Source organism: Trachurus trachurus (genome assembly GCF_905171665.1).
Source record: "Trachurus trachurus genome assembly, chromosome: 21".
Lineage (NCBI taxonomy): Eukaryota > Metazoa > Chordata > Actinopteri > Carangiformes > Carangidae > Trachurus > Trachurus trachurus.
Genome location: NC_139899.1, coordinates 33,161,714 through 33,187,938, shown reverse-complemented (window position 1 = coordinate 33,187,938; position 26,225 = coordinate 33,161,714). Strand labels below are relative to the sequence as shown.

Here is a 26,225-nt window from a genome sequence, read left to right as displayed (position 1 = left end):
TTTTTTTTCTTTTTATTAACCATTATTTCTTGTCTGTCATTTTGTATTTGTTCCATATTTAAAATAAAAATTGTCAGTTCAATCCAGTTTCTAAATCAGAGCTGAAACTGACAATTGTAGATTAGTCTATTGTATTATTATTGTATTAAAATCTACTACCACTTTTTCTATTGTTTTTAAATATCTTTTTTTTTTTTTTTTTTTTTTTTTACATTTTTCTACTTTTATTTATTCTATGCAATGAACAAAAGGTACATAAGAATTTAACTGCTATTACTTAAACTTGAAAGATTAAACTGAAGTTAAAGTTCATTCTCACATAATCAAAACACAAACACAGTGAATTAAAACTCATTACATCACCAATTAGCAGTTCATCACAGTTGAAACTCTCTGATCAGATAAACTGGAACATGAATCATTTGAGTTTCATTCATTAAAAGAAGGACATTTTAAATCAGATTAATCAATAATCAGTGAGTGCTTGTGACCAACGGGTGCAGGGTGAGAACAGACGAGGAGGCGGCGTCTCGTCTGCTGGTTCTCGTGTTGGAGCGTTTCTCTAGCGAACTTCTAGCCCTGATGTGACCACGGACAGGACGACCAGGCGAGAATAGTTCGCAGCTTTTAACCACGTTGTCCTGAACACGTCGTGAACACGTGTTCGTTGTTACCTTGGCCAGGTTGGAGATGATCTCTCTGCCCTCCACTCTGGCGTAGTAATCCTCATCGATCAGCAGCGGCTCGATCACCACCAGGATCTAACCACACAGGAGAGAGAGAGAGAGGACGGTTACCATAACAACAACAACAACAACAACCATAACGACAATCACCAGGGGGGTATTGCACAAAGGTAGACAACTGAAGACTGAAAACTATAATCACAACTCAAGTTCCTTTCACAAATGAACAGTTGTGCACTTTACCTAAATGATTCCTTATAATAATATAATCTGAAGTACATAACAAGTAAGACAAGTTCATACAGCAAAAGTGCAACAGGTGAAAATGAATTAATTATAAAAAACATTATGCATTATGTCTGGTGCTTTAAAGCAGTACTAAAGAACTTTCAGTTTTGGTTGAGTTTGGCGGCGCCTGTGGACCAAAGCGGTAGTGTTTTGCCTGAAGGAAGACTCCATTTCCCATGAACACTAGCGTGAAGCCCTGTAAATATCCTGCATTAAAATTAACAGAAGACATCAAAACTAAGTTTCTGTTTCCAGTGGATCATTTCAAAGTGAAAACACAAACATAATCCATTGCTAAAGTGCCGTTTTGCCTGTTCCCTCCTTGTTGTGACTCGCAAAAGTGAAAGTGAAGGAAGACTCCATTTCCCATGAACACTAGCGTGACAGCAGGGTTCCTACCATGCTCCTCAAAGCTGCTTAGTGCCAGAGAAAGAGATACAGACCCCCTCAGGCCATGACAGAGGTGTCATTCAACTTGTTGTAAGTCGTCACAAAAGTTATGAAAATATTTTATGAAGGTTGAAAAGTTCCTTAGTGTTGGTTTAATACATTTCTGATAACAATGCTCAGATGAAGTGTAGACATTATTTGGAAGGTGGTTGCTCACACTCACTCACTTTCATTCTTATTTTCTTACCTCAACCAATATTTAGGTCAATATATTTTCTAACATTTTATAAAAAATAAAAAAAAATCTATTTGCTATTTTTGCTCCACTGCTTTTTATGAGAAGCCAGTGATGTAGCTACTAGTGGTCATAGAAAATATCATAGATGGACTCAGATTTGTAAATGTATTATGTACATAAGAAGATGGAGTAACTGTATGAAACACATTGACTTCTGATCAGAGTGACGGCTGACTTCACAGATAAAGACAACAGAATCAACTAAGCCTGGCTGTTATTATGGTCTGGAGTAGGCTATAGCTGCAGAGAATAAATCACCATAGTAACTTGACCAGGATAGATTTAGCCTGCTTGCAAACAACCGACTTGAGGCTAAAGTCAGTTATAATGCTGAACAGTGTTAAACAGTGAGATCATTGACAGCTGTGTTGACCACACAGTCTGTTTTATCTCACCTCGTTTGAATGCACTTTGTCTCTGTCTGCACTTGGAGATTTATTATTTTCAGGGATGCAAACGGGTCAGGACCAAAAAAGAGAGGAATTTCCCGGGTCAGGACAGGGGGGGGGGGGTAGTAGTGCATATAGATGGACATAGTTTTCAGAAGGTCAACATTTCTATATTAAAAATGCTTTAAAAAAAAAATTCCTTTGCAATATTTCCATTTTGGAGATACTGATTTTTAGGTCTTCACTGAATGTTAGTCATAATTATTACTATTAAAATAAACTGAATAAATAAAGACATGGGATGTGTCATTCAGTGTGTAATGGACATATAGGCCTATATAATGTGTTAGTTTCACTTTAATTGAACACATTCTACATCGCGGAGGCGACGTCTTTCCACTCAGGGCTTCCTTCACCTCTAAACGGGGCAGAGCTCCGTGGAAACACCTGCCTGACACAGCAACGTAGGGAACCGTGCATGTCCGCGGCGCACAGCTCCACGGTGCACGGGGGGAAAAACAGCGTCGCCGTCGCACCAACTGCACGCGGATACGCGCCGCTTTAATGAGCGCGCACGTCGCGCGTCAACATTGGCGGTCGGCTGTTATCAGTGTAATCAGAGACGACCATGAATGAGTTCGCCTCAGTTTCACGTGATTGTCACTGTCAGCCTGTTAGAAAAACATTTTACTGACCCCAGCTGAGACGCTGAGACCCCCCCCCTCAAAAACAAAAACTCTTCGGATCTGACGATTCACACAAGTCACCTAATTGGTCATGAAAAAAGCGAGTTTCGCTTTTCGGCGCGCTGTTTGCATCCATGTATTTTATATATTATTTATATTTTATTATAATTACTCTGCCCACTATGTGTTCTATGTGTTGTTATGTGTTGCTTTATGTGCCAGTGTTTCCCTACCATTGTACAGGCCTGGCGGGCCTCGAGTTTTACAGGGGCGTCTCAATAAACTAGAATAACATGGGAAGACCTGGGCTATTTCCAGGAGTTCAGGTCAAATGACCACAACCAAGTATTGAGAGCATATAGATGGACATAATTGGTCCTTTCTAATATTATTTTTTTTTAGATACTGAAGCTAAATTGTCCACTGCAGCATGTGAATACAAAATCTGACTGGAGGAGCCAGCTATCTGTTAAAATGTTGTCCAGGTTAATGTTTTTAGCCATTAACGGCCCTTCAGTTCAAGATTTCAACTGTGATCGGACATTAAACGGGTGGCTCACCTGTTCAGACAGGGCATGGAGGGTGTAACTGCTACTGGTCAAATAATGTGATATAGCATTTAATTGTACATGTCTGCAATGGTTGCCATTTAAATGTAATTATAAATAATGATAAATACTGATTTCTGAAGATATAAGTGTTGTTGTGTAGTGTTGCATACAGTTTTAGTAAGATATATAAGTCATGAGCAAAAGTATGCACCACACAGCCAGAAAAAACCCCTCTTAGGCAGGGCAAGTAAGAGTTTAGATGGGGCAAGTAGTAGGCCTGGGACGATAATCAATAAATCAATTAATCGCACGATAAATGAAAATGAACTCGATCATTTTTCCGACCTCGATATATCGCCATGTGCATGCGCACGTATTTGTTTTCCTGGTCTCTGGCCTCCAACCAGGCTGGATGACAAGAGGCTTCACTCTGTGCAGGTCTCAGCACCTGGGCCGTTTGTTCTGCAGAATGAAAGGAGTGAACCCTCTTCTCAGTCATCCAGGATCTTTGTTTCCCAGAATGCATTTGGCAGCAACCAGCAGCGCTAGCTGTAAAGCTAAGCAGCTAGAAGCTATTTTACCGTAATTCTCGCTGCAGCGCTGTTAACACGTCACTTTTTAAAGTTTTAATATTTTTTCATGCGAGAAAGTCACAGTTTAGATCCCCAGTCTGTGGTCAGTTTATCCACATATCGCCCGATGTTTTTGGAACTACTCATGTGTTAGCAGCGAGCAGGAGGAGCGGGGCTTCCCACAGTCTGCAGCATGGATGTATTATGGTCTGCAGCAGCTCACGGGCCGGTCAACCTCCGTCACTGGGGCAGAAAACGACTATGAAAACGTATCAGCAGGTTTTTAGAGGTTTACCGCCGGCTGGTTTAATACTTTATAGGAGATAAATGCTGGTCTCATAGATGAAATCTTACATCTGTGGAAGTCACATTAGTTTGTTTGAATGAAGAGTGGAGCTTCAGGTGTGTAACGTTATTGGACAGAAGAGCTGCACTGCTTATTATTTTTTGTTTATTTTATGTATTTAGGATAGTAGCTATATAAGTTCTTGTCATTCCAATTACAATGGTTAAAAAAAAAACCTCAGAAATAAAAGTTTATTGCATTTAAAAGGGTCTACTTGCATTATTATGAAATATTATTATTATTTTAGTGGTTAATTTGTAAAAAAATGTGTCAATAATATTGTTTATCGTCAATAATTTGTGGGACAATATATCGTCCAGCAAAATTTATTATCGTCCCAGGCCTAGCAAGTAGATTTGAGAAGAACTTGCCCGACAGGACAAGTAGGAAACATTTCACTTATGTGACAGATAAAGTCAACTCGAAAGATTAAACTGAAGTTAAAGTTCATTCTCACACAATCAAAACACAAACACGGTGAATTAAAACTCATCACGTCACCAATTAGCAGTTCATCACAGTTGATGAACATGAACATGAACCATTTGTTAATGATTTGTGTTTCATTCATTAAAAGAAGGACATTTTAAATCAGATTAATCAATAATCAATATGTGCTTGTGACCAACGGGTGCAGGGTGAGAACAGACGAGGAGGCGGCGTCTCGTCTGCTGGTTCTCGTGTTGGAGCGTTTCTCTAGCGAACTTCTAGCCCTGATGTGACCACGGACAGGACGACCAGGCGAGAATAGTTCGCAGCTTTTAACCACGTTGTCGTGAACACGTGTTCGTCGTTACCTTGGCCAGGTTAGAGATGATCTCTCTGCCCTCCACTCTGGCGTAGTAATCCTCATCCTCATCCTAATTTTACATGTCTGCAATGGTTGCCATTTAAATGTAATTATAAATAATGATAAATACTGATTTCTGAAGATATAAGTGTTGTTGTGTAGTGTTGCATACAGTTTTAGTAAGATATATAAGTCATGAGCGAAAGTATGCACCACACAGCCAGAAAAACCCTCTTAGGCAGGGCAAGTAAGAGTTTAGATGGGGCAAGTAGATAGGAAAAAATCTTAACGTCGGACCCTGATGTGGGCCTCCTTTAAATTTAATAGAGGGGGGGGGGGGGGGGGGGTGCGTGCTGTCCCACTCGTCTGTTCAGGGTTTTTCTTTGGGTACCACCGGGCCTAAAAGATATTCTAGGGGAAACACTGTGTGCTGTTTTTCCTAACAGAGGTTGGCTGCTCTGTGTGTGTGTTTTGGACATCCTGGCTGCAAATCAATTTCCCAACTGGGACAATAAAGATTTGAACTTTGAACTTAAATTCAGCCAGGAGGATAACCAACACATCCCGGCTTAATCCCTTATCTACAGTAGGTTTTGTGCGATGCCCCCCCCCCCCCCCATCTGAGCTGTGAAGCTGAACGCACCTTGTGCACGTAGGGCCGGACCAGGTCGTCCAGCTTGTAGAGGATGCGGTCGATGACTTTGACCAGCAGGTGGCGCTCCTGGTCCTCCAGCGTGGGCGACATGAGCAGCGGCAGAATCTGGTTGAACAGAGGACCGGCGCCGAACTCACGGGCTTTATCCGTGATCTGACGCAGCGCCGCCTAGAGGGGAGGAGAGGGAGAGACACAGAGGAGGGAGAGGAGGGAGAGGATCAGTTACTCAGATGATCCATCAGCCAATAAGACGACTGATCCTGTGTGTGTCCAGGTCCAATTTAGAGATATTTCAGCTTTAACACCAAGCTGCTTGGTTATGAAAGACATTTTCACTAAACTAATGTTATTATACAAAGATGGAACTCTCTAACTTGGTGTATTGTTAAAAATATTCATGTTTATATTAAATTGACCGAAAAGCAGCAACATTAATGCACATTTATCTAACATGACCCACTCTGCTACATTTTATGAATCGATATCAGATCTTTTAAATGAAGATCGAGCCGCTAGTAATAAACCAGACAGCAGCTGAGTTGGAAATCATGTAAACAGTGGAAGTTTGGTTTGGTCAAATCCTGTAGGGTTTTCTTTATTTAAAGAAAACGGCGCTGCCTGTTGTTGTTTGGATGTATAGTGCAGTAGAGATTTCAAACACAGCTACAGTGTATAGATCAGTGATGGGACATAACAGCGTTACTAATGACGCTACTTTTTTCAGTGACAGTAATCCAAAAAGTTACTGTTTTAATGCTGTTACTGACAATAAAATGCTCAAGAAGTCCCGTCACAAAATAAAAATACACTTGTCATATGTTATATACACAATTTTTCAATTCATCAACTGGTCAGAAAAAAACTTTCTAGTTGGTTAGTCGGGGCGAGTCCAAGTAATTTGACATATTTGATCATTTTATAAAAAAGTAACGCAATCCTTACTTTTCCTGGTAATAAGTTACTTTTATAATGTAGTAATTCAGTTATTAACTCTTTGGGGAAAGTAACTGGTGACTAAAACTAACCACTGTTTAAAAGTAATGTGCCCAACACTGAGAGTAGAGAGTAGATGCAGTGAGACCGACCTTCCTCATGGGCGGCGTCCCGTTCTTGATCTTCAGCAGCAGCTTCATGATCTTCCTCTCCTTCTGCTCCTCGGGGCTCAGCGTGGACTCGTCCACCTCCACCTGTCACAACCACAACCAGGTTTAACGCCGCCGCCGTTACCACATCAGAGCTGTTTTCATTCTCTCTCAGTGTGTTAACTGTGTTGTCAGAGGCGTTGACGCTCACTCACCAGCAGCTTGTCGAAGTACTGGATGTCGTCGGGCTTGAGGAAGGGCAGGTTTCCTGACGGCTGGTCGTTCATCTGCTTGGTGGTGCGATCCTCCACCTGCATGTGGAAGCCCGTCATGCCCCCGATGGGAGTGGGCGTGGCCGACAGCTTACGGGCCGGAGTTCTGATCGGCACGTAGCCTGCAGGCGGAGGTAACACCTGGAGGAAGAGGAGAGAGAGAGAGAGAGAGAGATGGAGCCGTCAGCACTGTGACACAAATATTTGTTCTGAGACCGAATAATGTCACTTTTTTAGTCAATGCATGTGAATTTTTGGAAATATTGTAGAGATTTTTTACTTTCTCCAAAAACATTTTAAAATGTTCTAGAAGAGAAATTAATATGAAAAGTGGTAAAAAATTTCTTGAAAAACTTTTAAAATTCTAGAAAAAAGTGGTAAAATTTCTCAAAAAAAAAAAAAAAAAAAAAAATGTGGTAAAAAAATTCTCAAAAAATAAAAGTTTAAAAAGATTCTACAAAAACATTTTTAAATTTTCTAGAAAGTAGTGCTAAAATTTCTCCAAAATAAAAAGTTTTAAGAGATTCTACAAAAAGTGGTAAAATGTATCAAAAAAAAATTAAAAAATATTCATATTAAAAAAGTGGTAAAAAAAACTTCTCAAAAAAAAAAGTTAAAAAAGATTCTAGAAAAAGTGGTACAATTTCCAAACCAAAAAGTAAAAAAAAATATATATAACAAGTGGTAAAAATTTCTTGAAAAACTTCTCCAAAAAAAAAATAAAAAATAAAAAGTTCTATTCTAGAATTCTAGAAAAAGTGCTAAATTTTCCAAAACAAAAAATTTAAAAAACATACATATATTAAAAAAGTGGTAAAAGACTCTCAAAAAAAACAACTTAAAATTCTAGTAAAGTGTTAAAATCTAGATAAAAAGTTTGGTTAGAATAGAATTAGGATGAAATAGAGGAAGTGACCTTGTATCCCTCTGGAAACATGGCGTCCAGCTCCTCGTCTGTGAGCGGCCGGTTCCTCTCGTCGATCTCCCTCTCCCACCTCCAGGCCTGCAGCTGCTCGGGGGTCATGCTCATCAGGTGACCTGGACACAGCGTTTACATCTCTGTTAGCTGAGGTTATATACACAGTCGCACTTCTAAACCTGTAAACAGAGTTCACTTTGGCTCTGTTTTTTGTAAACCCAGAGTCTTTTTAGAAACATTTTGTGAAAGTGGTCTCCTATTTGTTTCGGAAAAAACTAAGAGACCACTTTCACAAATGTTTCTTAAAAGCATCTCTACATGTACGACAGTCATTCTTTTCTTTTCTCTTTTCAACACCAACACAAACACAACTCATTCTCCTTAATGAGACACTGATGAGGTCGTCACCTGAACCACATCTGGTTTTAGAGGAAGATTATAAATAAAAACCACTGCTGGATTAAACATCCACATTATCCCACTAAAACTGATTTATAAACTCTTCCTGAGTTAAAATATTCTTGCTGTGTTGTTTAGGAATAAATATGAACATGTTTTCTTTACATTATTATTATTATTCAAGGTCTGAAAAGACTTGATATCTTTTGTTATTTAGACTAGTTTAGTCATTTTCAGCCAATAAAAGCTCTAAATGACAATATTTTTATTTCAATTTTGGGAGAAATGTTGTCAGTAGTTGATAGAATAAAACTAAAAACAAAAATCAAACATATAAATAGTAAAACCAGAGAAACCGATCATTTTGCAGGGTTCTTACACATTTAAAATTACCAAATTCCATACTTTTTCCAGACTTCTGGGTAAAACAATTAAAATAATTTGTGATATTTGAGTAAATAGTTGTGCATTATATAAAAAATCATGCAATTAATCATCTGTTTTCATCATTCTGAATGTGTATGCCATTATGTAACCAAATAATTTCCAGGAGATTGTAGCTATAGGTACAATAGTGCATACAAAATAATTAATCCAGATAACTTGAGATAAGACCAAACCCAGATAAGTATTAAGATAAATACACTATATTACCAAAAGTATTCGCTCACCTGCCTTTACTCATTCTATGAACTGAAGTGCCATCCCATTCCTAACTCATAGAATTCAATATGATGTCGGTCCACCTTTTGCAGCTATTACAGCTTCAACTCTTCTGGGAAGACTGTCCACAAGGTTGAGGAGAGTGTTTATTGGAATTTTTGACCATTCTTCCAAAAGCGCATTGGCGAGGTCACACACTGATGTTGGCCCCTTCCTCTTCCAACATGACTGTGCACCAGTGCACAAAGCAAGGTCCATAAAGACGTGGATGACAGAGTCTGGTGTGGATGAACTTGACTGGCCTGCACAGAGTCCTGACCTGAACCCGATAGAACACCTTTGGGATGAATTAGAGCGGAGACTGAGAGCCAGGCCTTCTCGACCAACATCAGTGTGTGACCTCACCAATGCGCTTTTGGAAGAATGGTCAAAAATTCCTATAAACACTCTCCTCAACCTTGTGGACAGTCTTCCCAGAAGAGTTGAAGCTGTAATAGCTGCAAAAGGTGGACCGACATCATATTGAATTCTATGAGTTAGGAATGGGATGGCACTTCAGTTCATAGAATGAGTAAAGGCAGGTGAGCGAATACTTTTGGTAATATAGTGTATATTTCCATACAATAGTTTCCATTTTCCATACTTTTCCAGACCTGGAAATGTATAAAATCAAATTCCATACTTTTCCATACTTTCTATACTTGCATAGGAACCCTGATTTTGGGAGTGGTCTCTTAATGTTTTCGGATCACGTGTCGGGGCGTGTGAGCGGCGTGTACCTGGCGTGGGCGTGGCCATGTTCATAGCAGGAGTTCCTATGGGCGTCTTCCCCGGTGTGAGCAGCGGCGTGGACGAGCCCATCTGACTGGCCGGCGTCTCGTCCCAGCGCGACTTCCTCTTGCTGGCGCCCGGCGTCGGCGTCTCCCCGACCGACTCGTCCCCCCGGTCGGTGCGCGGCGTCTCGGCCCAGCCGCTGCCGTGTCCCGGGGTCTCTCGCTCCGTCTTCGGGGTCTCGTCCCAGCGGTTCTTACGCACGCTGCCCGTGGCTCCTCCTCCTCCTCCGCCGCCGCCGCCGTGTCCCGGCGTGGCGTGGCCGGGCGTGTCCCTGCCGGGCGTGGCGGCGCCGGCCGGCGTGTGGCTGGGCGTGGGGTCCCACATGCGGGTGCTGGGCGTGGCGCCGGGCGTCTCGCTGCCTTTGGGGCGGCCGGGCGTCTCGTCCCAGCGGCTGTTGGACGGCGTGTGAGCGGGGGTGTGTCCGGGCGTCTGCTGAGGAAACAGAGGAGTTGGAAACAGAGGAGTTAGAAACGACTAGAAACAGAAACAACTACAAACAGAGGAGTTAGAAACGACAAACGACTAGAAACAGAAACTACAAACAGAGGAGTTAGAAACGACTAGAAACAGAAACAACTACAAACAGAGGAGTTAGAAACGACTAGAAACAGAAACAACTAGAAACAGAGGAGTTAGAAACGACGAGAAACAGAAACAACTACAAACAGAGGAGTTAGAAACGACGAGAAACAGAAACAACTAGAAACAGAGGAGTTAGAAACGACGAGAAACAGAAACAACTACAAACAGAGGAGTTAGAAACGAATAGAAACAGAAACAACTACAAACAGAGGAGTTAGAAACGACGAGAAACAGAAACAACTAGAAACAGAGGAGTTAGAAACGACTAGAAACAGAAACAACTAGAAACAGAGGAGTTAGAAACGACTAGAAACAGAAACAACTAGAAACAGAGGAGTTAGAAACGAATAGAAACAGAAACAACTACAAACAGAGGAGTTAGAAACGACGAGAAACAGAAACAACTAGAAACAGAGGAGTTAGAAACGACTAGAAACAGAAACAACTAGAAACAGAGGAGTTAGAAACGACTAGAAACAGAAACAACTAGAAACAGAGGAGTTAGAAACGACTAGAAACAGAAACAACTAGAAACAGAGGAGTCAGAAACGACTAGAAACAGAAACAACTACAAACAGAGTTAGAAACGACGAGAAACAGAAACCTACAAACAGAGGAGTCAGAAACGACTAGAAACAGAAACAACTAGAAACAGAGGAGTTAGAAACGACTAGAAACAGAAACAACTAGAAACAGAGGAGTTAGAAACGACTAGAAACAGAAACAACTACAAACAGAGGAGTTAGAAACGACAAACGACTAGAAACAGAAACAACTACAAACAGAGGAGTTAGAAACGACTAGAAACAGAAACAACTACAAACAGAGGAGTTAGAAACGACAAACGACTAGAAACAGAAACAACTACAAACAGAGGAGTTAGAAACGACTAGAAACAGAGGAGTTAGAAACAGAGGAGTTAGAAACGACTAGAGACAGAAACAACTACAAACAGAGGAGTTAGAAACGACAAACGACTAGAAACAGAAACAACTACAAACAGAGGAGTTAGAAACGACTAGAAACAGAAACAACTACAAACAGAGGAGTTAGAAACAGAGGAGTTAGAAACAGAGGAGTTAGAAACAGAGGAGTTAGAAACGACTAGAAACAGAAACAACTAGAAACAGAGTTAGAAACGACTAGAAACAGAAACGACTAGAAACAGAGGAGTTAGAAACGACTAGAAACAGAAACAACTACAAACAGAGGAGTTAGAAACGACTAGAAACAGAAACAACTACAAACAGAGGAGTTAGAAACGACTAGAAACAGAAACAACTAGAAACAGAGTTAGAAACGACTAGAAATAGCTTGTTGGTGGTTTTATGTATTTAAAAACACTTTACATCCTTTCGGGACCTTCGTGTCCAAAAATGCACATACAAAACAACTGCTATAAAATCATATATCAATTTTTTTTCTGCTTTTTTTTTTGCATAAATCTCTTAAGCCCCTTCAGTTCTGCTCAAAACTACCAAACATTCAATAGTTTCCAGAATTTCAACCCTTTAAATGCCAGTTTTAAAAAGGGATAGTTCAACATTTTTGGCAAATTGGCAAGACAGAGTTGTTTTAGAGGTAAATTCATGCAAAACCGCTGATGCGCGTTGCCTTCAGGGACAGTTTTTCATCAACAGTCTCTGTATTTCCCTCTAAAACAACTCTGTGTGGTAACGTTGTGTTATTATCTCATAGCGTGGTGAATGTGCAGCTCACAACTTGTCCACCAGAGCACTGTGGAGTTGTTACATTGTGTATCAAACTCATCAAGAAAAATGGAAAAAGTGTCCAAAAAAGGAGCCAGGGACCCCTGAGGGATTATTAAATTACCCATTTATCTACCTATCTTGCTATTTATATTTTTTAATCTTAATCTAAGTGCTATTTGAGGGAAACTGTAACTCTATGTCTATATAAGCAAAATGAAGGCCTCCCTTTTTAGTCTGGCATTTAACTGAATTGTATTATTTTAAGATTTATAGCACTATTTATTGTTTTAATTGTTCTTTTTGTATTTTATCTATTTATATTCCTTAATTCTATTCCACTTATCTTAGTTTTTATCCACTCTCTAGTGTTTTCCTCACTGCAAAGTACAAATTGTCGAGTGTAAGACAGAGTTTCCTCAGTGTTTTAATTTTTGGGTGTGATGCATGATTATGTTTATGCGAATGTGTGCGTGTAAATGTCCTCTATGTTTTTATTATTATTTTATTTTATGAAAAGTGCTCTACAGATAAGATTTGATTGATTAATTGAAATAAAGAATCTAAAATCTTGACTTGTTAATGAACCAGAGACCGTTCACAGTGGTGAACTCGACCTGACTCACCTCGGCGGAGTTGTCAGCCTGGTCCCAGCTGGACATCTTTTTGGGCGTGGCGTTATTGGGCGTTTGGTCGGCTGTCTGGTCCCAGCGGCGCTTGCGTTTAGCGGCGGCCTGGGAGGCTGCGGACCCGTTGACAGCTTTCAGGTCCCCCGACTTGGCCTTCTCTGCCAGCTGCTGACGGATCTCTCTCTGGAGGAGGCACAAACAGCTGGATCAGTCACAGCTTCATCATCATCATCATCATAATACAACTCATTGTTAGCCATTGCATGTAAAACAGAAATGGGAAAGGGAAGGAAATCGAGTTTTAAGTGAAGAAGATTGGGAATATCTATAGGGGTGGGAGAAAAAAATCGATACACATAAATATCGCGATATCTTTTTTGACGATTTTAAAAAATATTGTGCAATGTGCATTTGTTCGCCTTTTTACATACATAGAGTCCAGGTTTTGAAAAGGGTTTAAGTTCACTTTATAATGGAGTATGTTAATTTATAGGCTCCTACAGTATTTGTGTGCAAAAATGCAGACAGAAAAATCGAGAGAATCGGCAATATCGTAGAATCGCAATTTAAATCGAATCGCTATCCAAAAAAATGGTAGAAGAATCGAATAGGGAGAAAAGCCCTTATTAGATTTTTTTTTATCAATCCAGCTCAACAAAAGACACTATTCTTTTCTACTATTCTACTTTTAAGTTTGTATCATTATATTTAGGAGTTTTACCATCAGAAAATGAAATGTCCCCTCTAATGACGAAATACGTATTTCAGATTCTAAGTGCCGCTTCTAGAAAAGCTATAACAAGGAAGTGGCTAAAACTAGAAAAAACTACAGTGGACGAGTGGTTTGACATCATTTATAACATTTTTAAGATGGAAAGAATTACTTTTGCTGTAAGACTCAAACAGGGTCTGTTTTTGGAAAGATGGGAAGATGGATTATCGTTTGTCTAGTACCAGGTCTTATATCCATTTTCTTTTTTCATCCATGTTTTTTCCGTTTCAACCCTTATGCATCAGTATTTAATTTGTTTTTCTCTAGTATAACAGATGTGCACCCAGGCATTCTTGTTCTAAGCCTATAAGGAGTTATGTTCTCAATTGTTGTACTTTATTAATTTCATCTTTTGTGTGATTGGGGGAGGACCGATCATCTCATCCCCATCTGTATTGTCAGTGGAATCGTGAACACTGCAAAAAGTCAAAAATCTTACCAAGAATATTTGTCTTATTTTTAGTCAAAATGTCATTTCTAGTCAAAACAAATCTAATTTTACTTAAAATAAGACTCATCACATTAAAAAGTAGCTTGTTTTTAAACACTTTTTACTTCTTTCAAGCAGATTTTCAATGGAAATAAGTAGAAAAATCTGATAGTGGAGCAAGTTTTTCTTTCTTATTACAAGCACAAAAAAACTTTGTGATTTTTCTACTTATTTCAAGTGAAAATTAGTTTGAAACAAGTGAAAATGATCTAAAAACAAGTTGATTTTTAGGTGATGAGTCTTATTTTAAGTGGAAAGAGTTTAGTTTTGACTAGAATTGAGACATTTTGACAAGAAATAAGACAAATATTCTTGGAAAGATGTTGAGTTTTTGCAGTGGATGTGTATTACTGTGCAATTCAGTTGTAATTTACAGATGAATGGATGAGGGAATTGGTGAATTGATATGTGAATGAACATGTGTGCTCACCTCCTCTTTGGACAGGTTCTGCTCCAACATGACGTCCACGTACGACCTGACCTGCAGCTTGGGGTCCGGCGTTTTGCCCCCTGCGCGAAAGAGCACGAACAAGAACAAAGGACACTCATCAGTACACACTCCTGCACCCCGGTGACTACAAACACAGCCAGCACGCACACACACCCACACACACACACACACACACACACATAATATATATGTACTGTATATACACACACGCACACTCTTATACACAGCCAGCTATCCCTGACTCGGTCGTTACCAACAGATTAACTTTTAAGTTCCTGCTTAGCTGATTCACAAACAAAAGTCATACTGAATTACATACAAATATACATGGTCTTTCTTACATACAGTCAATGCATCAATCTAGTGGAAAAACAAGCAGATACATAGAGAGCAGAGCTGTGGTTGTGGTGCTTTTCTTTAAGTGGATTAAGAAGTTATAGCCATCACTGATGCAGGGTCCTGGGCTGCGCTCTTCAGAATACGTACACTTTCAGTGCCAAGGGTCCTTCTGCAGTCAGACTTCAACCGGCAGAAAAGAAGCCTAGAAAATTTCTCTTTACCATTAGTAACACTTTGGAAAAGGGTTTGAACTCACACACAACAGTATACCACCTGGGTGTCATTGATTTAACGGCACTCAAAAAAAATATGTAAAAAAGAAAAAATAAAGCATCTTCTTGGGGCATCATCATCATCATCATCCAGATTCCCAGTGTATTTATTTACAGTAGCAGCTCAGAGATGAAGTCAAGTCAAGAGACTCTGGGGTTTTTATATCATCTAGGATTCACATTAGCACATTTAAATATTTAAAAAAAATATTTAAAAAATTAAAAAAAGAGATGATGATGAGTCTCAACAGCACTGCTCACTGTTTCCCTCTCAGGACAAAGGTCCAATGTGGAGTCTAATGTTCGGCTTTCAGCTTTTATCTGCTGGTTTCTTTTCTTTTAAAGGCCAAATAGAAAAAAAGTGACAGTGATTCTCTGTGTTTCTTTCTTTCTTTCTTTCCCCCATAACCTACACAGGATGAGTTGCTGCACCCTTAACAGAGTGCAGTACAGGACTGGCAAAGCAGTACTGCTGTAGGAGAGAAATTAAGGACAGTTAGTATGGGCCTGTGGTATCGTGGTAACACAATTTTTTCTTTGGTAACATATTTCTATTTTACAGAGAGAGTTGTAAAATAAAAATATATTATTTATTACACAACAACTTTTTTTTTCTGTACAAAGAGCTCGTCTCTACATGCAGGCTTCTTCAGATAAAGGCGGACTCATGGTCGGCCCCTCCAGCTCAGCAGCTGGTCAGGGCAAGTGGAGCTGCAGCTAAATAAATAAAACTAAAAACTATCCTATAATGATCATTTAATGTGTTTAAACTTAAACATTCCTGCAGCGTTTACTAAGAGCAGGATCATTCAGGATAAACTACAGAAACTCTACAAGCTGAGCAGTCGTTTAATTGTCCATCACTAACCCAGACACAAGAGGAACTGGGAGAGTTAATTCATATTTAAAGGGATACACCAACATTTTTCTTTTCGTGTCTTGCCTCACTCCCGAGTCCATGACCAGCAGATAGACACCATCCTTTCAACTGTGCGTGCAGTAACAAGGGAGATAGAGCCGTAATTCCCGTAATTAGCTTAGCTCAAACACTGGAAGTGTATGGGTAGTGTTAGCCTGCCTCCACCTAAAGTCGCTAATTAGCTTAGCTCAAACACTGGAAGTGTATGGGTAGTGTTAGCCTGCCTCCACCTAAAGTCGCTAATTAGCTTAGCTCAAACACTGGAAGTGTATAGGTAGTGTTAGCCTGCCTCCACCTAAAGTCATCAGAGAAACTCTTCAGCAACTCTAAACGGAAACCGGCGGGCCGATCTTCGTCTCAGAGCTGACAAAACTCTCCGGTAAGGCATCTTGAGCGGTCAAATGCCGCTAACGGGACGAGATCGGTCAAAACGGAGGGTTCAAGCAAAGACGCTTTATTTTGGTTCAAGCTAGCTACATCGAGGGTAGGTTAGCTTCCTATTTCAAAGTAAAAGCACAAATTCTATCGTCATGGTTTTCTGTATGTAAAGGGCAACGGGTGTTTTATTTTATGAAAGTAACCGGAAGTGCGTTGGTCACAACGGCTAGCTTGAGTAGCGCCAAATTCGTCCAAACAAAATTGTAAACAGCTGGTATTTAGACAAATTAATGACACACTGCTGATCTAAACGGCTACTTTCTCGCCTAAACATGTTTGAAATGTGGATAAAGTGATATATTTACAGAGTTTAGAGCTAAAATGAAATCAGCTTCTGACTGCTGATTTCAGCTTGGGTAGGAGGCAGGCTAACACTACCCATACACTTCCAGTGTTTGAGCTAAGCTAATTAGCGACTTTAGGTGGAGGCAGGCTAACACTACCTATACACTTCCAGTGTTTGAGCTAAGCTAATTAGCGACTTTAGGTGGAGGCAGGCTAACACTACCCATACACTTCCAGTGTTTGAGCTAAGCTAATTAGCGACTTTAGGTAGGAGGCAGGCTAACACTACCCATACACTTCCAGTGTTTGAGCTAAGCTAATTAGCGACTTTAGGTAGGAGGCAGGCTAACACTACCCATACACTTCCAGTGTTTGAGCTAAGCTAATTAGCGACTTTAGGTGGAGGCAGGCTAACACTACCCATACACTTCCAGTGTTTGAGCTAAGCTAATTAGCGACTTTAGGTAGGAGGCAGGCTAACACTACCCATATACACTTCCAGTGTTTGAGCTAAGCTAATTAGCGACTTTAGGTGGAGGCAGGCTAACACTACCCATACACTTCCAGTGTTTGAGCTAAGCTAATTACGGGCGATACGGCTCTATCTCCCTTGTTACTGCACACACAGTCGAAAGGATGGTGTCTATCTGCTGGTCATGGACTCGGGAGTGAGGCAAGACACGGGGGGAAAAAATGTTGGCGTATCCCTTTAATATTTATATTAACTGTAATAATACTAATAATCCAGCCTGTCTGTGTGTTCTCCTGCTCTGGGATCAGAGAGTCAGTTCCACCAGAGCTGCTCCTGCCTCTGCCTCTTCCTAACATGGGATTGTTAACCCTTCGACTCACACACAAAACATCTGCGACCCATGTGTGTTAGGTGACTTTCCTTCTGTTGAACATTCAACACCTAACCACCTGTCCCACTGAAAAGCATGGTAACCCCACAGTGGGTTTGGTTTTTCTTTTTATATAAATCTTTTAAAAGGCACACACCCGGGGGAAACTTTTTATTTTGCACATTATTGAGATTATGACAGTAAATATTGGACAAATCAAGACAAACTACTATGAGCCATCACTGTCATTTGCTGCAAAGTTGGAAGTCGGTGTGAATGTAGATGATCGTTTATTGGGAAGAGAAAAAACAAAAAACAAAAAGGTAGAGTGACACAAGAGAGAGTTGAGTTTGACCACACAGGATTGACCACAGGGAAGGCTGAGAGTCTGGGAGGCAAGCTATTGCATTGTGGTCGAAGGGTTGAACAGCACAACTACGGGCGTCAAAACCATTGGCAGTCATGAGGGGGTCACGAAAAAGTGAACCATGAAAAAAGGAAAGGGGGAGGAAATGGGGAAGGCGTAATGAGAACAAAACATGGGGAAATTTACCGTCTGCAAACGGGTCGAGACGCTCCGGCGAGATGATCATCTGTCGGCGCCGCGCTTTGTACTCGTCCTCCCGCTCGGCGATCTTCTGTGGGCGATGTTCCGCAAACGGGTCGTACTGCAGCACAGACACGGAGGAGAAGAGTGTGAGTTTTTTCAATCGTTTTTGAGAAATTTTGCCACCTTTTCTGAAAATCTTTTGACTTTTTTTTTTTTTAAGAAATCTTCTTTTTTGAAAATATTTACCACTTTTTTCTAGGATCGTTTGAGAAATTTGACAACCCTTTTCTGAAAATGTGTAACTAAAAAAAAAAAATCTTACCACATTTTTCTAGAATTCTTCTTTTTTTGAACATTTTTACCACTTTTTTCTACAAATGTTTAACTGTTTTTGGAGAAATTTCTCTATAATATTTCCAAAAATTCACACCATTGGCAATAATTTGAACGTACATTGACTAAAAAATGTAATATAATGTAAAATCCTATACTACACAGTTTCCACTGTGTAGCAAATTAACTCCTAAATTTCTACAAAGGGACATTTTTCTCATATCAATTTTTTTGCATAAAACTTTTATTCCACTTCAGTCCGGATCATAACTACCAAGTATTCAACCCTTTCGATGTCAATTTAAATGCTTTAGGTGCTCATTTTAAAATTATAGGTGCCAATATTAGAGAATCGCGAAGCATGCACATCCTCAAACATTAAAACTAGGTGCTGGACTGAATGAATGAATCAAAAATAGATTCAGCTCCTGAATGTTTTGTGTAAATATAGAGAACTGGTGAAAAGATATCATACGTTAATATGATAAATCTTTTATTCCACTTCAGTCCTGATCATAACTACCAAGAATTAAATTATTTTCAAATATTCAGCCCTTTAGAATAAGTTTAGCGCTAAATTGAAGTTATGTAGTTCTCTGTTGAGTTTTAAGAAAGCCTTAAAATGTAAAATAATTCATAATTATAAATAACAATAATGATTCTTTTCATCTTAATTATGTACTTTTGATATTCTACGTAATCAAATCTCATGGAGTGTACAGGATAAGCAGATATAAGCCTGTTCCCTTTTCGGTCACTATATGATTTAATTTATGTATGATAATATGTGCTGGCTAAATTATCCATGCAAAATGGTTGACTTTGACGTTGGTGATTTGTGACCAAAATAAACCATTTAGTTCTTTCATTCATAGATGCCAATTTGAAGGCTTTAAGTGCTAATTTTAACATTTAAGGTGCCAGTATTTTCAATATATGGAATGCAAAGTAGAATAGTTGTAGTTATAGTCTGGGAAATGTCAATGATTGGCAACAATGCTGATTTTGGGGGATTTGTTACTTCTGCACACACACACACACCTGTTCATCTGACTGAGGAATGGCGTTGAGTATTGCTACTGGCGCGTGGTAGCCGGGCTTCTTCTGTCCCAACAAGCTCGTTGATGTGTCGTCTTCATCGTCCTGAGGGGAAGAGGAAGAGAAACAAGAGTCTGGTCAAATCTCACCGTCGAAGGCAAGACTCTCCCAGCTCAGACACAGAGAGGCAGAGAGGAGCAGTCGAGCTGCGACAACAAAACAACCGTGGAACTGCAACAACACAACCGACACAACCAGAGAAGATTTGACTTGGAAACTGGTGAATTGAAGCATTAAAGGGATAGTTCACCCAAAATTGTAATTTCACTCATGATCTCCTCCCCCTCATGTGGACTAAGGGCTGGGAGAAGTTTCAGAGTCCTCCGTGGCTTCTCTGAGTTACAGGGGGTCTCGGCGTAGCAGTGCATGTCCATATAACGGTTGCAAATGGATACCAACTGTCTTCGTAACAAAAAGACACACCAAAAAACATCCAAATACCTCCATGCTGCTCGTATGTAATGTCCGTCTTGTATTGAAGCCCCGAAATGAGAAATTGTCCAGAAAAAAATTAAATAAGTCTATGTTTCAAGCTTGTTTGTAGCAGAAGCTCCTCTTCCCAGTTCATCCAAATTTGACCAAACCGGGAAGAGGAGCTTCGAGAAGCTTCTGCTACAAACAAGCTTGAAATATAAACTTATTTAATTTTTTTCGGGACAATTTCGCATTTCGAGGCTTCAGTACAAGACGGACATTACATACGAGCAGCATGGAGGTATTTGGATGTTTTTTGGTGTGTCTTTTTGTTACGAAGACAGTTGGTATCCATTTGCAACCGTCATATGGACATGCACTGCTACGCCGAGACCCCCTGTAACTCAGAGAAGCCACGGAGGACTCTGAAACTTCAATTTTTGGGGAGAAATATCCCTTTAAATACTGCACAAAGCTGTGCCTTCTATCTATCATCTATAATTAACAGCATAAGAGGTGAGGCCTGCAGCACTTCCAGCTGCAGCGGTCGGCACCAGAATAACAAACCTCCTGCAGCTTCCTGAGAGAGATCTGGATCTAGAAAACACACTTACATCCTCCTGCTCGTTGGCAGCGATGGATGTGACGTAGCCGGCAAAGCGACTGTCGTTGCCTCCGTAGATCTCCTGGTCGAAGAACCCGGTGGAGACGAGGCCGACCCCCTGCTCCCCCTCCTCCAGCAGGGTGGCCTTCATCCCCTGGATCTCCAGGATCTGGGCCTCGATGTCTGCAAGGGGAAACGGAAACGAGGAAAAAAAAAACATTAAAAAGTGACGAATTATAATATTTGAAAAATGTGATCGCCTGATTTATTTATCCCCATTAGCTGCACACTAGAACGGCGCTAGTCTTCCTGGGGTCCACAGTTAAAACCAGTAGCTACATTTAATAGGGGTGGGAGAAAAAATCGATTCACATAGATATCGCGATATCTTTTTTGACGATTTTTAAATCGATTTTTTTTTTCAAAAATCGATTTTTTTTTTTAGAAATTTTCTTTTTGAATTTTTTTTTTTTTTTTGAAATTTTTTAAATATTGTGCAATGTGTATTTGTTAGCCTCTTTTACATACAGAGAGTACAGGCTTTGAAAAGGGTTTAAGTTCACTTTATAATGGAGTATGTTAATTTATAGGCTCCTACAGTGTTTGTGTGCAGATAAATGTTAAAAATGCGACTAAAAATCGAGAGAATCGGCAATATCGTAGAATCGCAATTTAAATCGAATCGCCATCCAAAAAATCGTAGAAAAATCGAATCGGGAGAAAAGCATATCGTCCCAGCCCTAACATTTAAACATAAATCTGCAATCACAACATGAAAAAGACAAGTCAACAAAATCTTACATTAAATCTGTACCATCAGATTATCATCCACATCAAAGAACACGTGTAAGATAACTCCGATGTACAGCAGTTACAAAATAAAATTAAATAAAAAGAATAAAATAAGAGGGTAAAACAAATGAAAATGACAACAAGAGACCCTATTACCCTACATAAGACCCTTTGTGTGTATGTGTGCGTTATTTTACAGATATGAAATTCCAAGATATTTTTTTTTTTGCTTTATTTGCTTTTTGAATGTTAGTGTGTGTGAGTTTAGTTATTGGCAGCGGTAACCGGCCTTGTGTTGCCTGTCTGGTGGCATATGTGGCATAAAGGTATTGATATAAAGGTGTTATACTATTTAAATTATACATAATGTTTGGGGTTTTTTTCCTGGACCAATAGTTTCATTCTTTGTGTTGAGTTTCAGTCATAAAATGTTTTCACTGTGCCTTCCACACAATAAGATTATGGCGAACAAGGAAGCAGCGACTGGACATTTTAGAGAACAGGAGAAAATTAACCACAACAACAAGTATTTTTATAAAAACCGGGAAACATTTCAGAGAGGAAAAAACTCAAGTTTTCCAACTATTTCCAACTGATACGATCAAGGAGAGGACATCACCACCAGCTCATAGTTAACTCTCAGCTGTGTCCACTGATACCGAGGCTCCAGCTTCACACCGCTGTGATGCATAGGGACACAATCTGAAATGTGCATTTTATGTTACACAAACACAATAAGATACAGGGCTCCAGAGTAACTTTTCTCACACTGAAGGCACAGTCGCCCCTTAATTAAACATTTAGGAGCATGTGTGGCTAAGTGGGTTGAGGTCACAGTCCTTGCTGCAGCCGATCATTCCCCCTCTCTCCGTCTCTTTCAACTATACTGTCAATTAAAAGGCAAAATAGCCCCCAAAAATATACTATATGTTCACATTTCTTTCATTATTCACCTTTTCATTCATGATTATCACACGCATTGGCCTACACGTTTCACCAAGGTTAGAAAAATAGACTGGTTGTGGTTGCACATGCGCAAGTAGATGAACAATTTACTTGCATCGTCTCAAATTTTAGGGGCAAAACGCCTCCATTTTGGTGCAGACTGGAGCCCTGCGTGGTGTTATGTGGTGGTTTCATGACTCATGATTACATTATTGTAAACACGACCTTCCCCAGTCGCAGCCACTTCACATGTCTCAATGTTAATCAGTATAAATCATCACAAAAGCATCATAGTTTTCAACACATGCTACTACAATTAATCTACAACTCATGGTAGAGGAATATCTGAAAAGAGAACACATTTTAACTCATTCATTCTGGTCCGAAATCATGTACTTGTGTTTAATACATCGGGCTACATGCGCAGAAAATGGCGGTGCGGCTGTTTATGTTCTATCAGACCACATCCCATCATCATCATCATCACCACACAACACTGCTCCTCAGGCTTAATTTACCAAGTGTTAAACGCATTAAGCCAGACTAGAGAATCACAGGTATCTTTAATTCACACCACCAGGCTGGTTGAAACCTAAGAGCTGCAGCTTCTTCTAACTTTAGCTCCGTGTGGTTGAGTAGCGTTAGCGTGTTGTTAACTGGGTTAGTTAACGTTAACAGCAGAAAGCAACACAACAACAACACAGCAAAAACGGCATTAACTAACCACCAACAACTAATAATATATTGATTTATTCAGTTAAGGAAGTGGACTGTGTGATTTTGAAGTTACATGTTCGCTAACTACGCGTTTTTAAAGCGGTAAATCGTTAAATCCTGCACGGCGTCGTAGGCTAGCCGAAGCTAACATGCTAACAACCAGCGCCATTATCTCAACGTCCGCGTTGCGTCGTCACAAGGCCGCGCTGCTAAAAAACAACTAAATACTAAAACACTCAGAGCTTCAGTCGCTGCAACATGAACCGCAACAACTAACTCAATACAAACAGGCGAAAAAAGATCAGAAAATTTAGGCTTTTAAATAGTTATTTTGCAATTCATTTACCTTCGTGCGTCTTGGCGATCTTCGCCATTTTGGTGGTGGTTGTCTGAGTCTGGAACCGGAAGTGCGTTAATCTAGACTTCCGTCTTCTCCCGCTGCTCCCAGATCAGTTTACAACATGTTCAATAAACATTATGTAGCGTAACAATTGTTTTAATCCTGGATGATTTAATGTATGTTTTTATTTATTTATTTTACTTTTTCTTTTTCTCTTCCCTTCCATATATGATATGTGTTTGTTTTGTTTTTTACTCACTTATCTTAATTTTTGTTCTTAATTCTTATCTCTGAAACATGATGTCTGCTCTTGTTAAATTTTGGACAGATACAATATTTGCCTGACTAGTTTGTAAATGCATTTGTTTAAATAAATTTAAAAAAAAAACATTAGTTGTAAAAGGTAAAACTATCCTGAGATTTTTTTTTTTTTTAAATAAATATCAGAGTGGAAAATTTACATTCTTCAAATACAATTGAAAGAAAATACCATGCGTTCAAAACTGTGCATAAAAGTATTATGATTAAAATGTAAACAATATGTATAAAAATATTGTATTGAAACTAAAATTAAACTGGGCCAGTGACGGTTAAGAAATGGTAGAGTATCTTTGACCTGGCCTACTAATTATGAATGATATTGTATTTTCCTGACCACTAAACGCAGAGTCATATCATCATTACATTATTTAATATTTTAGTGATTATTATTAATTACTATAAAGATAGTATTGTTACTTTAAGAAACTTAAATCACTGTAACTGTTTGTTTGAATTGTAAATTGTGAATAATCCAACTATGGACCTTTGAACTATTGGAACTCCACATGTGATCCTGACCTGTTTATGCATTAATACACATTTTTTTGGTTTGTTGGTTAATTTTTTTTTTTTTTAATATTACACAGAAACGAAAACAAAACTTTGCCTGCTAATTATGCATCAAGATTAACTTTATTGTCCCACAAAGTGAGATATTTGTTCTGGGCCATGATATATTGTATTTTCCTGCAAACACATCGTCACATTATATTATCATATTAATTCTGTGATTATTATTATGATAATATTTAATTTCTAGTAGGCTAAGCCTGTGAATATACTTATTTGTCCAGGTCATTGTTATCCCCAAAGAAATTTAAAGCAGAAGTAAGCGATATTTTTGTGTTAATATAAGTCTTAAATAGTTGTATCTTCCGACAGCAATCACTTACATAGAGTGTTTGGTCTGAAACACGGGTCTGTCAGTCACTCTGCTCTGCTCTGAGCCCAGGAGAAAACATTTATCGTATCCTACAAGTTTTATCCAATGAGGAGAGAGAACGGCATAAAGGGGCGGTCCTCTCTGTGTGTGCAGCCAAGGGATGCGCGTGAATGTGGTGACGTAGGGACGAGGACTGTTATGGTGCGTTCAAGGCAGCCCGTAACTCGTATTTTTCCGACCGTGAAGTGGTACCAGTTCGATCTGGTACGAGTTCACCGGTCAGAAGTTACGAGTGGCCGTTATAGTGACTTTCACAGGTAAAACAGGTCGGAGAAACACAAGTTACGGGTTGCCTGGAACGCTACAAAGTCGTAAGTCGTGACTTGAAGCTGTAATTTACGGTTTCAAAAGCCTGCCTGGAACGCAGCATTAGCCAAAACGACCGGATTGCTTACTTCTGCTTTAAGTCAAAAGCAACTGGACTTGGTTATTTGTCTATACCTCTTCATCAGTGAGCATGAACTGATGAAGCCTCTTGGATGAGAGGTGAAACGTCTTCCTAGACAAATAACCAAGTCTAGTTGCTTTTGACTTAAATTTCTTTGGGGATAATTTCTACTAAGATATTCATACTTGAAGAAACCTCAACTGTGCAAATACTACGCAAATATGATGAGATCCTGTCCTATTTATGCTTTAGTAAAACACATTTTTTGGTTGGTTGGTTTTTTTTAGGTTTTTGCCTTTTTATAGGCTATATAGTCTATAGTTGTTGCTTTGTGTGATTTATTCAATTTATACATTGATAACGTGTAAATATCTTTCCTATAAATAGGAAAACCACCAAAGATATCAGCAAAAGTCTTTTTACTAGGGTAAGAATTTCACTTTACCATGTCCCTTCCACAACGAATAGCTTTTTATCCTTTTGTGACCATCAAACATAACTTACATCATTGCAAACATTATTTTGTGCCCTAAAAATTCACATATTCCATGCTGTCCCAGCATGTTAGGTCACTGCACAATCTAGAGAAATACACAAAGTGGTCAGCGGGATAGAGTTCTATTATTACATCACTGTTAAGTTGTGCAGTGTAGGCTAACGACAACATGTTATAAGTCATAATAAGACCAAAAAAACAAAGAAAATGAAAAAAAAACTAATATTTGTGAAACCTGAACAGTGTTCTATTAATATAATGTTATAAAAGTATAATATAAAAATATTTATATTAATAATACAATAATATTCCATTGTTTTTATATTGAAATATCTTGTCAAATTGTCAATAAAAAAAAAAGTTTATTACATTTACAGTTGATGTCATCAAATTATGTGTGAAACAGATGACTGAAATGTTTTCCAGATTAAAAAGTCAAAGACCACCCAATGAGCGTGAGAATGTGTGTCCGCGTGTGTGTGTGTGTGTGTGTGTGTGTGTGTGTGTGTGTGTGTGTGTGTGTGTGTGTGTGTGTGTGTGTGTGTGTGTGTGTGTGTGTGTGTGTGTGTGTGTGTGTGTGTGTGTACTGGAGCTCACTGTGTAAAGGTTACCCAGTGCAACCTGAGCCAACATCTCGTGACCTGACAGATACAGATACCAACGTCACTCTGAAAAAAATGCCCCTGCGTGACGAACGGCGCGACTGACCAATGGGGAACGCTCGGCGGATTCGGGC

General features: G+C 39.4%; 1 protein-coding gene across 4 annotated transcripts in view; it reads right to left on the bottom strand.

Moving 5' to 3' along the window:
- sf3b1 (splicing factor 3b, subunit 1) overlaps positions 1-23,396 on the bottom strand; it is a 47,066-nt gene extending 23,670 nt beyond the window's left edge. Inside the window, exons 1-12 of one of the 4 annotated variants that reach the window (XM_083996377.1) lie at positions 23,348-23,396; positions 20,558-20,730; positions 19,473-19,574; positions 18,102-18,216; positions 14,433-14,512; positions 12,738-12,923; positions 9,766-10,249; positions 7,922-8,043; positions 6,949-7,146; positions 6,737-6,838; positions 5,640-5,819; positions 675-761 (exon numbers count right to left, since the gene is read on the bottom strand). In XM_083996377.1, coding sequence (XP_083852503.1) covers positions 675-761; positions 5,640-5,819; positions 6,737-6,838; positions 6,949-7,146; positions 7,922-8,043; positions 9,766-10,249; positions 12,738-12,923; positions 14,433-14,512; positions 18,102-18,216; positions 19,473-19,574; positions 20,558-20,730; positions 23,348-23,375 — 1,857 coding nt within the window. In that variant the 5' untranslated portion in view covers positions 23,376-23,396. Of the gene's footprint in view, positions 1-674; positions 762-5,639; positions 5,820-6,736; positions 6,839-6,948; positions 7,147-7,921; positions 8,044-9,765; positions 10,253-12,737; positions 12,924-14,432; positions 15,537-18,101; positions 18,217-19,472; positions 19,575-20,557; positions 20,731-23,347 lie in introns of those variants that run through there. The other 3 variants (XM_083996376.1, XM_083996378.1, XM_083996379.1) reach the window with 3 other exon arrangements.
- Positions 23,397-26,225: the final 2,829 nt, after the last annotated feature.